The 17,415-nt window shown below is 43.7% G+C and overlaps 1 protein-coding gene across 3 annotated transcripts in view; it reads right to left on the reverse strand.

The window, feature by feature from the left end:
• slc44a2 (solute carrier family 44 member 2 (CTL2 blood group)) overlaps positions 1-17,415 on the reverse strand; it is an 86,802-nt gene that overhangs the window by 43,481 nt on the left and 25,906 nt on the right. For 2 of the 3 annotated variants that reach the window (XM_003216837.4, XM_008103811.3), the window contains exons 2-3: positions 2,207-2,255; positions 70-143 (exon numbers count right to left, since the gene is read on the reverse strand). In XM_003216837.4, the coding sequence (XP_003216885.2) occupies positions 70-143; positions 2,207-2,255 (123 nt within the window). Of the gene's footprint in view, positions 1-69; positions 144-2,206; positions 2,256-12,158; positions 12,291-17,415 lie in introns of those variants that run through there. The other variant, XM_016991159.2, reaches the window with a different exon arrangement.

Consider the following 17,415-nt stretch of genomic DNA (forward strand, 5'->3'; position numbering starts at 1 on the left):
CTTCAGCAAGACTACTGTGACTAGTGTTCCCTAGAGCCAGGAAAAAAATGAGAGTTGAAGCATACATACCAACAACTCCCACAGCAACGTAGCCCACAATAGCAACCAGGAGCAGGATGCAGCAGATGATATCCGTGCAGCCTCTGAAGGAGAAAATGACTGCATTAAGACCAATGCAAGAATCCCAAGACATGTTTGCCCTTCTCTCACAGTGAGAGATCATTATTCACAATGCAGATGGGCAAGTATTATTTTGAAGCATAGGAGGATAGGGGACAGGACTGACAAAGAAATACGGTTATCCCTCCACATTTGAGATTATGACTTTTGCAAAGTTGATTATTCATGGCCTTGATTAAAATGTTTCCTCCAGGGCATGATGGAAGATGACGTGATTTCTAAAGATATGCTGGATGACAGAAAAATTCCTAGAAAGATGTTTCCTCAGGGTTTTTTTTATCATGTCAGGAGTGACTTGAGAAACTGCAAATCACTTCTGATGTGAGAGAACTGGTGTCTGCAAGGACATTACTCAGGGGATGCCTGGATGTTTGATGTTTTACCATCCTTTGGGAGGCTTCTCTCATGTCCCCACATGGGGAGCGGGATCTGACAGAGGGAGCTCACCCGCTCTCCCATTGTGCCACCAGGGGCTCCATTCCCTCAAGTAGAAAATGGCAATTTCTTAAATTGTGTTTTTGTCACTTGTGCCTCTAACCACAGTAAATATGGAAGGCAGATTACAATTTTACACCTGAAATGTAAGCAAGCCCACTTGTCAACTTCAATGCAAAGTTGGGGAGGAAGAACTCACTCCACTCTAGGAAAAAGAATACACCAACTCCCATAGACAGACACATCTGTGCTTAACCCAGTGATGTCAAACTTGTAGCCCTCAAGATGTTTTGGATATCAGCTCCCAGAATTCCTGGCCACTGGACAAACTGGTTAGGGCATCTGGGAGTTGGAGGGCCAAACATCTGGAGGGCCACAAGTTCACACCTCTGGCATTACCCTAGGTTGATGGTTTCCATCACAGTGCTATCATTCCACATCTGCTACTACAGCTGCATCCTATGGAATTCTGGGATTTGTAGTTTGGACAGAGGCACCAAAGGGAGAGTTCTTTGGCTGGGATTTTTCCATGTCCCTCCCTAAACTAACCATCCCAGGATGCCACAGAATGGGACTATGCGAAGTAAAATGGAATCATTGCCCTATCCCTGTGTAGTATGAACATGTCCTAGGTTCTGAAAATAGAGAGTGACATGTGGGTGTGATCACAATGACCATTTCAGTCCTTAGATAAAGAGAATAAGCAAACAAGCTAATCCAGATGTGAGAGCAACCAAGCATGCTGTATTTAAGTCCCATTTAGATATGTTTCCCAAAGAGGACATCTTGCAATTGCTTGCATTAGAGGGCCATCACAACAAAAGAGATAAGATGCTCCCTACATCTGGGGAAGTGAAGCTGGCTTTTTCTTTTTTCGTCTCTCTCTGAGGTTTGTGGTTTAACAACCTGAGCACATCATCTGTAGCTATTTGATAGCTTCTGACCAAAGAATGGAACTTTGGTTATTGTGGGCTGCCATTCCCAAAATTCTCAGAATGAGGGCTGGCTATGTTGGCTGGATGATTCTGGGAGTTGTACATTAAGATCCCTGTAATTCTGTCATTTGGCAAAAGGGAAGGAGCTGTTTACCTCACCACTGTCCCGTTCAGCACTTAGTTTCTATAAAATTTACTGTATTTTATCCTACCCTTCAAACATACTCCCATAATTAAAATCTGAATTTAAAATTCTAATTAAAATCATTTACACTATATCTAAAATAGTAGCACAAATATTAATAACTGATTGAGAAAGGTACAAAACAAAAGATGCAAATAAAATTGAAGCAGCTGATGTCGCTCAATGAAGCACATATCAGAAAAATCACGGCTAATGGATATGTAATAATTACTAAAACCTAAGAAAAGGGAGAAATGTTAATTAAAATAGCCTGAATCTCTTGTGGATGTCAGAAATACATAAACTAACAAAACTGCATTCACCATTAATCTTGTGTCATCATGCAATCTTTGCTTTATAAAAGGAGGGCAGTGGGGAGAAGTCAAGCCCAAGGAAATAACACCCCCTTTCTCATTTTGCCCTCCAAACACATTGTTCAAAATATCACAGTGTTATCAATCTATGCCCTTACCTGTCATAAATAGGGCCTTTGAAAGTTGGATCATATTTTTGAGGTGTTCCTAGAAAAGAAGGCAAAGAATACAATGAGTTATGCAGCCATGGAAAGGAAGAAAATGAAAACTGGGTACCGTAAATTATTTCTGTCTATATCCATCAGTTTTGGGAATCTAGTATCTCCTAGAGCCTCATTAAAATGAATGGAAAATAAGAGGGAAACTATCAAACCCAACCATCCTCCAGAATTTTACATTCAGTGATATGAAGATTGACTATGGGGTGTTCTTCATGCAAATCCTCTGTTCTGCCACCAAATCACAGCCCATCCCCATAGAAAAGCTGTGAACGTTCTTTGGATGGGATGAACAAACACTTACCACTGCTGTTTTCTTGACCTATTTGATGGGAAGAGATTCAAAGGAGAAAGTTTCGCTTGTTGAGTATCTACTCACTGTGCTATTTTAGAGGCTCCAACTAGGCAAAAATATGTTCAGTCTCAAAAAAACCTTTCTAATAGTTTTCAACATTTTTAGGAAAATTGTAACTGCAAAAAGGGTGACCAGAGACAATGAAAGCGAGGCATCATACTTGTAATATCCTCATAGAAAAGGACATTTTAGAAGTTGCAAACTGTAATACTGTAAGCATTTTATCATTTTTTCCTCCTACGCTAGGGTGGGCAAAGTGCACCCTATAAAGCCATTTCTGGGGCCCAGAGGTCAGAAATTGTCCCCAAATACCTTCCAAGAGATATGGGAGAATTTCTGCCATATTTTAAGGACTTCCATGGGCACTTTTAGGCCCAAGAAATTGCTTTTTTTAAAACCAGAATTAATCCACTTTGAAAAAAAGCCTACTCTTGGTCTTAAAATGGTCCAAGGGGACCTAAACATATGGCAAATTTGTTACGATTATCATTGTCATCATCATTATTTCTTGTCTTTTCCACAGATTGAGACTCAAAGTAGGCACAACAATTGAAAAGGGGATTGTTAAAAATTCATAGGATAAAATAGTTGAAACAAAGTTGAACAATTAGAAAGATTAAAATATACATCATCATCATTATTATATTGATTTATATGTCACTTTTTCTCTCTTAACGAGACTCAAAGCAGCACACAGTGCTAATATACAATGAAACCTAAAGTTAAAATCATTAAAACAATGGAAATCGATCTAAAACAGCTACAAACACCTCATGACACCCCCTGGTTTGAACTTAAAAACCTGTCTGAAAAGAAAGGTTTTAGCCTGTCCCCAGAAGGACAGTAAGAAGGGGGGGATTCAGACTTCCCTGGGAAGAAGGGAGTTCCAGAGTTATAAGGCAGCCACAGATAAATAAGGCTCTTTTCTTGTGTCCCCACCAAACGTGTTTGTGATGGTTTTGGGACCTCAGAGCCTGGACAGGTTCATACAAGGAGATGCAAATAGCCAAACAGCTTGGATCTGAGCTGTATAGGGCTTTACAGGTTGTGACCAGCAGTTTGAATTGTGCCTGGAAACAAACTGGTAGCCAGTGGAGCTTCTGCAAAAGTGAGGCTGACTAATCCTTGTAGTTGGTCCCAGTTAGCAATCTGGTTGCAGCTCTTTGAATCAGGCAAAGTTTCTGAACACTCTTCAGAGGCAGCCCTATGTAAAGAGACCTATGGTAGTACAAACGGGATGTAACTAAGGCATGTACCACTGTGGCCAGATCTGGCTTTTCAAGGAACGAAAGTTTTAATTGTGCAAAGATCCTTCTGACCACTGCAGATACCTGGGCCTCCAGGTACAGTGCAGAGTTCAGGAGGACCCCCCCCCCCCCAAACTGCAGGCCTGTGTCTTCAGGGGGAGTGTAACCCCATCCAGGACAGGCTGGATCCTTATTCCCTATTCCCTGGTCTGCCAACTGTCCAGGATCAGCTCTTATATCTAATCTTACCTGGATTACATTTCAATTTGTTTGCCATCATCCAGTCCATTAAAGGACTGTTCACCCACATCCAGTCCATCATTAAAAACATCCGCATATACCTCAACCTGACAATTTGCAAAATTCAGCACCTAGCTTAAGAAGGCATTTTGGTGCACTTCTTTTTCTTTATTTCTTTGTAGTGAGGGGTATGGGGTGTGTGCTTCATTCTTTCACAGATGCTGCCCTTATACCTCCTTTAATTAGATTTCAGGAATGTTATTTTTAGTCTACAACTCCCAGAATTCCCTAGCCTTATGACATCAACCCTGAAGCTTCTGGCCTTATCCAAATCCATTCTCAAACCTAAGAAAAATGAAAACTGATTACAACCCAAGGCACTTGGTTTCACAGCCATTCTTTGACTCCTCTGCATCTCCTGTTCTTCTGCCTACAGCTACCTTCAAGAAATACTTTTTTCAATAAACATTCAGGAACAATATGGCCCAGTCCCCAATCAGCCTGAGATTTCAAGGTTAAGACGTAGGCACTAGTTCATTTACTTAAATTGTATTTCATGTTTCACCTTGAAATGCAAAGTTACTGAGTTTACCAGCTTTTTCACTGGCAAAGGCTCAAAATTCAATGACTGGCTGACTTCCCTTAATTCACATACTGGAGAAGAAAACAGAAAGAAAAACAATGCAAACCAAACACAGAAGAGCTTTGGAAATGACTAGTTTCCCTAGCCAGATGAGAACTGGACACTGCCTCCACATCAAGGAACCATCGATCTTGACTAATCTGCAGGCCTCACACTTCAAGAAAGTGAGATGAGTAATCCAGCCAAGGTACCTCCCACAACTAACAGGGAAAAACTCCTTTCTTCTGCCTAGCTACAAAGTTAATAGGAAAGCAATCTGAGACCTAGTTGCAGAACACGTTTCTTCCTGAAAGCTCCAGACTAGAGCTGGAAATTATACAGGTTTGGCCAGCCTGCCACAGACACACACAAATCCCATTAGAAATATTTTGGAAAAAACAGCCCCCAAAGATTCTTCAGCAGAGCCACATTTGAGCCTGCTATGCTTAGCGAAAAATCTGCTTTCAATATTTGTTCTCATTCTGGAACACAAATCAAATGTATTGCTTTGCTTGCCTTATCCAGCAGTGTTAGGTAAGGCTTCCCCCAACATTAAGTCTAGTCGTGTCCAACTCTGGGGGTTGGTGCTCATCTCCATTTCTAAGCCAAAGAGCCGGTGTTGTCCATAGACACCTCCAAGGCCATGTGGCCAGCATGACTGCATGGAGCGCTGTTATCTATTTATCTACTCACATTTGCATGTTTTCGAACTGCTAGGTTGGCAGAAGCTGGGGCTAGCAGCGGGAGCTCACCCCGCTCCCCGGATTCGAACCGCCAACCTTTTGGTCAGCAAGCTAAGCAGCTCAACTGTTTAACCCGCTATGCCACCAGGGGCTCCCAGCAGTGTTGGGGGACAAATAATAGACCAAATGAGGGTTGCTAACAGATTTGTGTAAATTATAGCATTCAGAAACTTTTTACTGTTACCAAATATTTGTGGTCCTAACACTGCTCTAAGAGTACCTCATACTTGGTCCTGAATTCTTAAAGAACACCCCCAAAATCTCTATAAACCTCCAGTATGTTCCACTAGTGTGAAAACCATTTGAATGAAAGGCCTGAACAGAAATTATATCTAGGGAAAACAGGCACGTTGGTGGTGAAGGAAAATCCCCAGTAGGACTTCTATTTTAGCCCATCACAGCTGTGCTGGCAGCCAAATCCTAGAGGCTTCCTCTGTCACCAACCCTGCTGCTGCCTTGTCTTGGCTACAAATACTGATGGAAGTGTGCCAACCTAATTTTACTTCCTCGAAACAACATCCTTTCTCATATCCCTTCCCTGTTCGTAAGAGGAAATTCTGACCAATCCAAAGTTAATCATCTGAGATTCATAAGTTTTTTAAAATCAGGCATTTAACTAATGCTCTTGTCTTTTGAATCCATTTAAAAAGAGATTCATCACATTTTTAATTACAAACAACTTTTGTAAAGGGCTGGCCCTTCAATTCATCACATTTTTAATTACAAACAACTTTTGTAAAGGGCTGGCCCTTCAATTAAGAGAGAGCTCAAGAGACCACTTTGCACAATTATGAAGAACAGCCTTTTCTGGGAGTGGGAAGAGGGTCAACTGCAGGTAAATTGAAGTAAAATAAAGTACCAGCATCCCAGCCAAAAGGAAATGCTTAACAGACTGACAAACCCCCCCCCCCCCCCAACAACCCTAAAACAAGGCACTTTGATTATTCCTATTCAGGATGAACAATCAATCATTCAGATGGTGCAGTTGCTGCAGGCTTCTCCCAGTCCAGTCACTACATGCTTGAAAGAAGGAGGTATAGTTTGCTTCTTTTTCTTCCTCTAATACAGGGGTCCCCAAACTAAGGCCAGCGGGCCCGATGTGGGCCTCCAAGTTCATTTACCCACCTCCCACTCTAAACGTTAGACTTAAAGTCGCTCTAAGTCTGAAATGACTTGAAGGCACACAACAACAACAATCCTAATTAACTTGACTATCTCATCAGCCAAAAACAGGCCCATACTTCCCATTGAAATACTGGTAAGCTTATGTCGGTTAAAATTGTTATTCATTTGAAATATTGTATTGTTTTTCTCTTTTTTTGCACTACAAATAAAATACGTGCAGTGTCCAAAGGAATTTGTTTGGGGTTTTTGTCAAACTATAGTCCGGCCACAGTCTGAGGGACTGTGAAATGGCCCTCGGCTTAAAAAGTTTGAGGATCTCTGCTCTAATACCCCCACCATCTGTCAACTTTCCTAATATCATCAAGACTGTGTGTGTTGCTTCTATAAGTACAGAAAATGGCAGAGAATTCTGCAGGTCACACATATAGGGAATTTGCCCTATATATCATTTATGGAATTAGGAGAAGGGCAAACGTTGCCTCTCTCCTCAAAACTGGCAAATGACCCAGATCAGTCAGCCTGACCTCAACACCAGGAAGAATGGATTCTACAGGAGACTGCCTGCAAGTATCTTCTTTACAATGTAATGACCAGTAGGGCTAGCATGGATTTGGCAAGAACTCAGGCTGCCAAACAAATATAATATTTTTTTTTAAACGCAGTTGACTAATTCGATAGAAATTGAGCATGCTATGGATGCCATTTATCTGTATATCAGTAAAGCATTTGATCAGGTCCTCCATAATACTTTTCCTAGGATATTGATGCAATGGGAATAATGAGAATAAAGGGAATACTAATCGATGGATCCATAATTGGTTGGAAAAGCATGCTCAAAGAGTAAACACTGATGGCTAGACTTCAAACTGGAAAAGAGGCCACAAGTGGAATGCCTGGGGGTTCTGTTCCATGGTAATTAGTTACTCTTCAACCTTTTTCATCAATGACTCAGATGACAAGCTAGAGGGAATTGGTGCAAGTTTAGAGATGATACATAATTGAGAAGGGTGGTTAACACAGTGGAAGATAGGAACAGAATTCAAAATGACATTGCCAAACTAGTAATTGGACAAAAAATAATAAAATGAAATTCAATAGAGACAAATGCAAATACATTTAGCCTACAAAGCCCTAACACATAGTTACAGGTGGAGAATACATGGCTCAGCAGAACTACATGGGGAAAGCGATGCTACAGCAAGCAAGACAAATGTTATTTTAGTCTGCTTTTATAAAAGCATATTTTCCAAATCAATAGAAAGATTAGTCTGGCTATATTCTACGCTGCTCAGGCCTCAGCTTATTTTAATCAGTTTTGGATGTCACATTTTAAGAAGAATGTTGGCAAATTGGAGCATGTTCAGAGAAGATAAATAGGATAAGAAGTATGGAGAAGAAAACATATACAGAAACGTTGAAGAAGCCAGGCTTGTTCATTTAAGAGAAGACCAAGGGTGTGACATGAGTGCACTCTTTAGACACCTCAAGGCAGAACAGGTCCAATAATTTGGAATTACAGGAGATCTTGCACTAAGCAGGGAAGATGGACACAATGGCCCATGAGGCCCCTTACATCTCTATGATTCTATCATTCATCTTTATGCTGCCACTCCCAGAATAAGCTTCACATATACTGAAATAGGGAATATATTTTAGGAACTGTTCCAGAATCCCAACTACTTAATCCAGCCCCACAACATGATCTACAAATCACCATTCTGTACTTTTAAAAACTTCCATTTCCACAAACTACTGAGGGAACAGTGGTCCCTGAGATTAGATTTCAATTCTAATGTTGTAGACTGAGAGAGTGATTATTTGACAAATGAAACACCCTTTTTTGTTGTAGTTGTTTTGCAAAAAGAGATCAGAGAATATTACTTGAAAATGAAAGCCAAGCTTTTATATTCCACAGTTTTAGATTCAAACGGCCTTCAAGAGGTGACTCAGAACTGGGTTTTGGATAAAGTCAGCATGCCCTTGCCTCAAAAAAAGGTAAAGGTTTTCCCCTGACGTTAAGTCCAGTCGTGACCGACTCTGGGGGTTGGTGCTCATCTCCATTTCCAAGCCGAAGAGCTGGCGTTGTCCGCAGACACCTCCAAAGTCATGTGGCTGGCATGACTGCATGGAGCGCCATTACCTTCCTGCCGGAGCGGTACCCATTTATCTACTTACATATGCATGTTTTCAAACTGCTAGGATGGCAGGAGCTGGGGCTAACAGCGGGCGCTCATTCCACTCCTGGGATTTGAACCTGGGACCTTTTGGTCTGCAAGTTCAGCAGCTCAGCGCTTTAACACACTGCGCCACCACCAGGGGCCCTGCCTCAAAATGCTTCTGTAATTTTAGTACGGGATGAAATGGATGAAAGATAAAAGGGTCCCACCCACTCATGAACACACAATGGAGTGAATAAACTAACAGATGAATGTTCTGCAATTTGCCCTGAACCAAAACCACCTCCCTACTTAACATATGCAAAGTAGCAAGATTACCAGCCAACGAACTCCCAATGGCCTTTCCTGAAATCGTACTGGCCACATGGAAGAAAGTCTAGGCCAAGATAAGAATGAGATGCAGGGAAGTACGGGCAGTCTGATAAATATAAAGCTACACATGGAAGGAAACTGCCTAATGATGCGCAAATCTTGCTTTATAGACGCCATAAAACTCTCTCTCTCGAGCCTGATTATGATCTACCCCTCCTCATGCGATAATATTGAAACCTGGAAATATTTGTATCTAATTTATTCATTTCCTGTTGTGTTTTTAGTGCACAATTCCCATTTTTTATTAACAGATCTTTATATTTAAACCAATTTTTTCACCCTATTATTCTTCTTTGGGAGGCCTCTAATGGTGATATCCATAATGGTGTTTTTTCATATAACTTTTTTTTTCATTTCTCCCATATCTTAAGAATTGAGGACCTTATAAAATGAAATTATTGTCTATCTTTTTTTTCGTACCAGAGATAAGAGTGCCACCCTAATCTCAGGTTTATTCCCCTCAGATTCAAAAATGTTGCTATTTTCAAGTTTTGCCCAATCTTTGGCCCACAATAGTGCTGCCGCCTCAAAGTATAGTTTTAAATCAGGTGTAGCTAGACCTCCCCTCTTTCTTTCATCAATCATGTATTTTACTTTAATTCTGGGTTTCTTTTTTCTTTTTCTTTTTGCCAAATAAACGTCATATCTTTATGGCAAAAAAAAAAAAAAAAAGGCCGGCCAGAATCCTGAACGGGATCTTGTTAACAGCTTGTTTATATTAACTTCTTTTGTACCGCAGGTTGTATGTTGTATGTATGTCTACCCTGTTTCCCCTAAAATAAGACATCCCAAAAAATAAGACCTAGTAGAGGTTTGCTAAATATAAGGCCTCTCCCGAAAGTAAAACCTAGCAAAGTTTTTGTTTGGAAGCATGCCCACCGAACAGAACACCAGAGCATGCAGAATTGGTAAATGTACATACCATAGAGTGTTGTACATGGAAATAATGTTAGTATCAAAAAATTCTTGATAGGATTCAGTTTGTCTGGTTATACTGGTTTGTGATGACAACTACTGTACAGTATATAATAAATGTTCATTTTTTTGTTTAACAATAAGTGTGAATTCTTCTTCATGGAAAAATAAAACATCCCCTGAAAATAAGACTTTGGGAGCAAAAATTAATCTAAGACACTGTCTTATTTTCGGGGAAACACGGTATGTACTAAATGTTTTGTTACGGCCGATGGGCTAGTCCAGGGGTCCCCAAACTAAGGCCCGGGGGCCGGATGCGGCCCATCGAAGCTATCTATCCGGCCCCCACGGCACAAGGGCAGAAGCGGGTTGGGCTAAATGACCCAAGGGGTCTCTTCTTCTTTTACAACCATTATTATTATTATTATTATTATTATTATTATTATTATTATTAGCATTGAGGCTGGGTGGCCATCTGTCAGGGGTGCTTTGCTAGTGCTTTTGCTGCACAAAGACAGAAGGGGGATGGACTCAATGGCCCAAGGGGTCTCTTCCAACCTTCTTTTTTATTATTATTATTATTATTATTATTATTATTATTATTATTAGCATTGAGGCTGGGTGGCCATCTGTCAGGGGTGCTTTGCTAGTGCTTTTGCTGCACAAAGACAGAAGGGGGATGGACTCAATGGCCCAAGGGGTCTCTTCCAACCTTCTTTATTATTATTATTATTATTATTATTATTATTATTATTATTATTAGCATTGAGGCTGGGTGGCCATCTGTCAGGGGTGCTTTGCTTGTGCTTTTGCTGCACAAAGACAGAAGGGGGATGGACTCAGTGGCCCAAGGGGTCTCTTCCAACCCTCTTTATTATTATTGTTATTATTATTATTATTATTATTATTAGCATTAGCATTGAGGCTGGGTGGCCATCTGTCAGGGGTGCTTTGCTTGTGCTTTTGCTGCACAAAGGCAGAAGGGGGATGGACTCAATGCCCCAAGGGGTCTCTTCCAACACTTATTATTATTATTATTATTATTATTATTATTATTATTATTAGCATTGAGGCTGGGTGGCCATCTGTCAGGGGTGCTTTGCTTGTGCTGCACAAAGACAGAAGGGGAATGGACTCAGTGGCCCAAGGGGTCTCTTCCAACCCTCTTTATTATTATTGTTATTATTATTATTATTAGCATTGAGGCTGGGTGGCCATCTGTCAGGGGTGCTTTGCTTGTGCTTTTGCTGCACAAAGGCAGAAGGAGGATGGACTCAATGGCCCAAGGGGTCTCTTCCAACACTTATTATTATTATTATTATTATTATTATTATTAACATTGAGGCTGGGTGGCCATCTGTCAGGGGTGCTTTGCTTGTGCTTTTGCTGCACAAAGACAGAAGGGGGATGGACTCAGTGGCCCAAAGGGTCTCTTTCAACTCTTCTATTATTGTTGTTATTATTAATTATTATTATTGCTCGGTAGCCAACTATAGCCCGGCCCTCCAACGGTCCGAAGGATCGTGAACTGGCACCCTGTTTAAAAAGTTTGGGGACCCCTGGGCTAGTCAATAAAATGTGATTGAAAAGCCTAGTGATGCGGATATAACCAAATTCAATTTTCCCTGAAGCGAGAAGGACATGGGTCTTTGTTTTTACATGAGGCACACTTGGGCTGTTAGGAATAGTGGCAGTTTTAGTCCAAAACACCTGGAAGGTCAAAGTTTGCCCTAAAATCCTGAAATAGAATCACAGCAGGCCAGGGAAGAGTGGCAAGAGATGCCCACCAACCCACCACGCAAAGGAATGGGGATATGATTGACACCCATGGCCTCTCAGAGACAGGCCCGGAAGCCCGCACGTGGCGCCCAAACGGGACGGAGAGACCCCTCAGCAAAGCTTCCTCCCACTCCTCCTTTACTTTGGGTCCTTTAATTTCCCGCCCCCGCAATTCCCAATCCGTTTCTTATGCCTTGGAACAGAGGGGGAGGGGAATGCAAAGTCAGGAAGGGGCAAAAGGGTTTTTGTGCCCTAAATGCTACACACACACACACACCATAGAACAAAGCTTCCCTTCTCTGCGCCGTATTATTTACCGTGCTTGCCGTAATAGTTCTCCTCGTCGCGCGCCATCCCGCCCGCGCGCCTTCCTCCTCTCTCCTCCTGGCCGCCCCCTCCCTCGCTCTCTCGCCTTGCTTCTCTGCCTCCCTCCCCTCCCTCCTTCCCCAGTCAGTCAGCTGCTGAGGCGGCGCCCAATGAGGCCGCTCCCTTTCGGGGCCCGAACTGGCCAAACCTGAAAAAGGCGTCGAAGGAAAGCAGGGAGGCCCTCGCTTTGCCCAGCCTGGCCCCCGAGGGCCCTTCCACACAGCCATATAACCCAGAATACCAAGGCAGGAAACCCCACAATATCTGCTTTGAAATAGGGCCCCTTCCACCCAGCTGAATAAAATCCTACACTATCTGCTTTGAAGTAGAGTCCCCAAACTTTTAAAACAGGGGGCCAGTTTACGGTCCCTCAGACTGTTGCAGGGCCGGACTATAGTTGAAAAAAAAAAACTATAAACAAATTCCTATGCACACTGCACATCTCTTATTTTGAAGTAAAAAAGAAACAAACGGGAACAAATACAGCCTCAATGTTAAATAATAAAGAGGGTTGGAAGAGACCCCTTGGGCCATTTAGTCCAACCCCCTTCTACCTTTGTGCACCAAAAGCACAAGCAAAGCACCCCTGACAGATGGCATTTGGAAACAATAGTTCTGATGAGCACAACCTGAACTCTTAAGACTGTAAACAACAGTACTGTCTACAAGGCAGGGGTAACATCAGCACTCTTAATCTTGAAGCTTTCAGGAAATGTGTAGAGCAGGAGAATAACCAGTTGTATCTCTTTTGTATATTTGTCATATAAAACAACGAGCTTGTGCAGCTGTATATTCTAAAAACTATGAGGCAAGTACAGTAGAGTCTCACTTATCCAACATTCTGGATTATCCAACACATTAGGGCCTTTTACCCTAGCACTCAAGACCTGGCTCTTTACTAGAGCTTTTAATCTATTTTAATTTTTTAATCAATATTTGTATGTATGTATTTTTATCCTTTACAATTTTATCTTGTAAATCGCCTAGAGCATCGTGGATGGAGGGCGATTAATAAGTAATTAAATGATGTTGATGATGATGATGATTTTTGTAGTCAATGTTTTCAATGCATCGTGATATTTTGGTGCTAAATTCGTAAATACAGTAATTACTACATAGCATTACTGCATATTGAACTACTTTTTCTGTCAAATTTGTTGTATAACATGATGTTTTGGTGCCTAATTTGTAAAATCATAACCTCATTTGATGTTTAATAGGCTTTTCCTTAATCTCTCCTTATTATCCAACATATTCACTTATCCAACATCCTGCCGGCCTGTTTACGTTGGATAAGTGAGACTCTATTGTAGATTTTAGTTAAGACTATTGCACATCGTTGAAATTCCTACTCCAGATTTACTTCTCTTGTTTTGTTTTGTTTTTAGTGGGAATGTGTGATTTTGAAAGATTGGCACTATGGTTTAAATATTCTTTTCATTTCATTGCTCTATTTGTAACAATATTTCAAAGGGTATATTCAATTTGTAATTACTTTTTAATAAACTGTACCTGAAATATGGACAGGTTGCTTACCTGTAACCATGTTTCTTCGAGTGTACTCTGTGAATTCACACTAATGGAGAGGCTGCGCCTGCGCAGGTCCCAACGGAAACTCTTCCCAAGCTGAAGTTTAAATTTTGGCGGTAGCCACGCCCCTCCGTCCCCGGAGGGCATATAAGGCAGCCCTCGGCGTCTCCTCCCCAGTTCCTACGCCGCAAAGGCAACGAGAAAGGAAGAGGGTTTGCCAGAGGGGAAGGAAGGGCGGGCTTGTGTGAATTCACAGAGTACACTCGAAGAAACATGGTTACAGGTAAGCAACCTGTCCTTTTTCTTCGTGTACTCTGTGAATGCACACTAATGGAGACTAGCAAGCTTAGGTCTCGGAGGCGGGCTAAGCAAACCCTGACAACGAGAAAACTGTCCAAACATATGTTTATTAAACATGAAAACATCAAAAAAACATGGTCCAAGGACCCATTAAGGTATTGCATCAACACACGCCAAACACCGAGAGCAGTTCGGTAAGGCATGATATAACCCTTTAAGAGCACATGTGAAAAAAAAAACAAAAACAGGAAAACATCATTCCCCTAAGGGGGAAGGCAGTAGCAATAAGGCACGGATCGTCAGGAGAGCAGTGCAAACATGTACCAAACAGGAAAAAACAACAAGAGGGTCGCGTGAGAAAAAACACCCACAGAGAAGTCATAAATGCAGAAGGTTAGGACAAGCATGAGGATAAAACTGCCCTAGCAAAGGCGGCATCCTTCAAAGTTTTTTGGTCTAACCTGTAGTGAGACACAAATGTAAGGGGGTTGGACCAGATCGCTGCCTTGCAGATGGAGTCCAGGGAAATGCCCCTTAGGAAGGCAGTCGACGTGGAGAGACCTCTCGTCGAACGCGGGCGAACCGACGGGGGAGGAGGTCGTTTGGCTAGTTCATAGGCCAGTTCAATGGCCTGAGCAATCCAGTGTGAGAGTCTTTGAGAAGAAATAGGATTGCCCAGTTTATCTGGGGCATGGGCCACAAAAAGTTTTGGGGTCTTTCGAATGTCCTTAGTACGGTCCCGGTAAAACAGAAGTGCTCTACGCACATCAAGGAGGTGCAGTCTCCGCTCAAGGGGAGACGAGGGGTCTGGGAAGAAAGCGGGAAGGACAATGTCCTGGTTAAGGTGAAAAGCCGAGACCACCTTGGGAAGGAAGGTGATGTCCGGACGGAGAACGGCGCGGTCGTGATGAAAGCGGAGGTAGGGTTCATCGACCCGGAGGGCCGCCAGCTCCGAGGGTCTGCGCGCTGAGGTTATGGCCACCAAGAAGGCAACTTTCCAAGAAAGGAGACGTAGGTCGGTCGAAGCCAGCGGTTCAAAGGGAGAGGCAGTAAGCTGGGAAAGTACAAGCTCGAGGTTCCACCCTGGAGTAGGAGGTTGAGTCGGTGGGCAGATGTTGTTGTACCCTTTCAAGAAGGTCTTGACAAGGTGGTCGGAGAATAGAGATGGTCTACCATGTTGTTGAAAACACCAGGATAGAGCGGCCAGGTAAGATTTCATAGAAGCAAGAGAAAGTTTTTGGTCTGCCAGAGACATAAGGAAGTCCAGCACAATCGGTACCGAGGTTGGGAAAACAGTAATTCCTCGGGAGCGAAGAAAGGAGCGAAAGCGAGAGACTTTATAAGTGTAGGCCCTGGTTGTAGCCGGTTTGTGAGCTGCGCGGAGGACCTCCTGTAGGTTTTGCGGGAGGGAGGTCAGGCGAGAATCCTCCAAGCAGTGAGATGTAGAGAGGGGAGATCCGGGTGGAGGATCTGGCCGTTCTCCCTGGATAAGAGGTGTGACAGAAGAGGTAGAGTGAAGAAGGTCGCCTTGGAGAGATGAAGAAGAGCCGGGAACCAAGATTGACGAGGCCAGGCTGGAGCTATCAGGATCGCCGACGTAGGTACCGACCGGAGTTTCTGCAGGACCTTCGGTATCAGAGGAAAGGGCGGAAAGAGATAGATCGGTTCCGCCGACCAGTCCAGAAGAAAGGCGTCTCCCAGGCAGCCTGGAGAGGAGGACGGGGGGAGTCTTGCCCCGTATCGAGGCAGCTGAGCGTTCTCGGGAGAAGCGAAAAGGTCTAGAGTGGGGAAGCCCCATTTGAGAAAAAGAGAAAGAAGAGTCTCGGGGTCGAGCATCCACTCGTGGGAGGAAGTCGTCATCCTGCTGAGGGCGTCTGCCAAGTTGTTCTGGATCCCGGGAAGGTGAATCGCCGAGATTTGGATGTTGCGGGCTATGCACCAATGCCACAGCTGGGAGGAGAGGAGCATCAGCTTCCTTGAACCCGTGCCACCCTGTTTGTTGATGTAAAAGACTGCTACCGTGTTGTCTGACTGAATGAGTACAGATCTCTGGGAGATCAGGCGTGAGAAGGCTCTCAGAGCCTTGAAGATAGCAAGGAGTTCGAGAAAGTTTATGTGATTTGCCTTCTCGGAGGGAGACCAAAGGCCCCGAACAGTGAGACCCTTCATGTGGGCTCCCCAGCCGAAGTTGGATGAGTCCGTGGTTATGGTAGTGGAGGGAGGAATCGGGTGGAACGGAAGACCCCTGCAAACGTTGGAGAGGGACTTCCACCAGAGAAGCGACCGACGAGCGTGAGGCGGGACCGAGAGAAACCTCGAGTTGGGGTGGCGGAATGGCTTGAAAGCGTCTATGAACCACCTTTGAAGAGGCCGGAGATGAAGCCTGGCGAACGGGGTCGTGAAGACTGTGGAGGCCATGTGGCCGAGCAGTACCTGGATGGATCGAGCCCGAACCCTCCGGTGGGTCTCGCAGAAAATGATTTGTTGGCGAAGAGCTAGAAACCTGTCGAACGGAAGGGAGACAGTTTGAGCAATTGAGTCGAACAGGGCACCGATGAAGCAGATTTTGTTCGACGGGGTGAGGTGAGATTTGTCGTGGTTTAATTGAAGACCGAGAGATTCTAGAAGACAGAGGGTGTAGTCGACGTGACGTCGGAGAAGGGCAGGGTCGGATTCGACCAGAAGCCAGTCGTCTAGATATGGAAAGACTGTGATCCCTTGGAGCCGGAGGTGGGCAGCCACGACAGCGACGACTTTGGTAAAGACCCTTGGGGCCGTAGCGAGGCCAAAGGGTAAAACGGTGAACTGGTAGGTCTGGTCGAGAACTTTGAAAGAAAGGAAGCGCCTGTGGTTTTCTCGAATCGCCACGTGGAAATAGGCGTCTCGAAGGTCTATAGACACGAAGTAGTCTCCGCGTTGAAGCATCGGGAGGATGGAGGCGATGGAGACCATCCTGAACTTGGTTGGACGTATGAAGACATTGAGCATGCGTAAGTCCAGAATTGGGCGGAGGCCCCCACCCCTCTTCGGGACCATAAAGTATCTGGAGAAGAAGCTTTGAGGGTCCTGTACCGATGGAGAAGGCCGAATAGCCCCCTTGGCGAGAAGGGCGTCGACCTCTGCGAGAATTTCTTGAGAAGGGTTGGAGAGAAGGACTTGACCCGTGGGCGGGAGTTCTTCGAATTCCAAGGCATAGCCTTCTTGGACAATTTTGAGAACCCAGGCATCTGAAGTAATAGATTTCCACCGGTGAAAGAAGGGAGCCAGGCGGTCTAGAAAGAGACCATGAGGCTGATTTGGTGAAGGGGAGGGGTGTGGAGGCATGAGAGCTGCATCGGTACCGTAGAAAGAGTCTTTGGAAAGAGAGATGGCGTCAGG

This window comes from Anolis carolinensis, chromosome 2 (assembly GCF_035594765.1).
Source record: "Anolis carolinensis isolate JA03-04 chromosome 2, rAnoCar3.1.pri, whole genome shotgun sequence".
Taxonomy (NCBI): domain Eukaryota; kingdom Metazoa; phylum Chordata; class Lepidosauria; order Squamata; family Dactyloidae; genus Anolis; species Anolis carolinensis.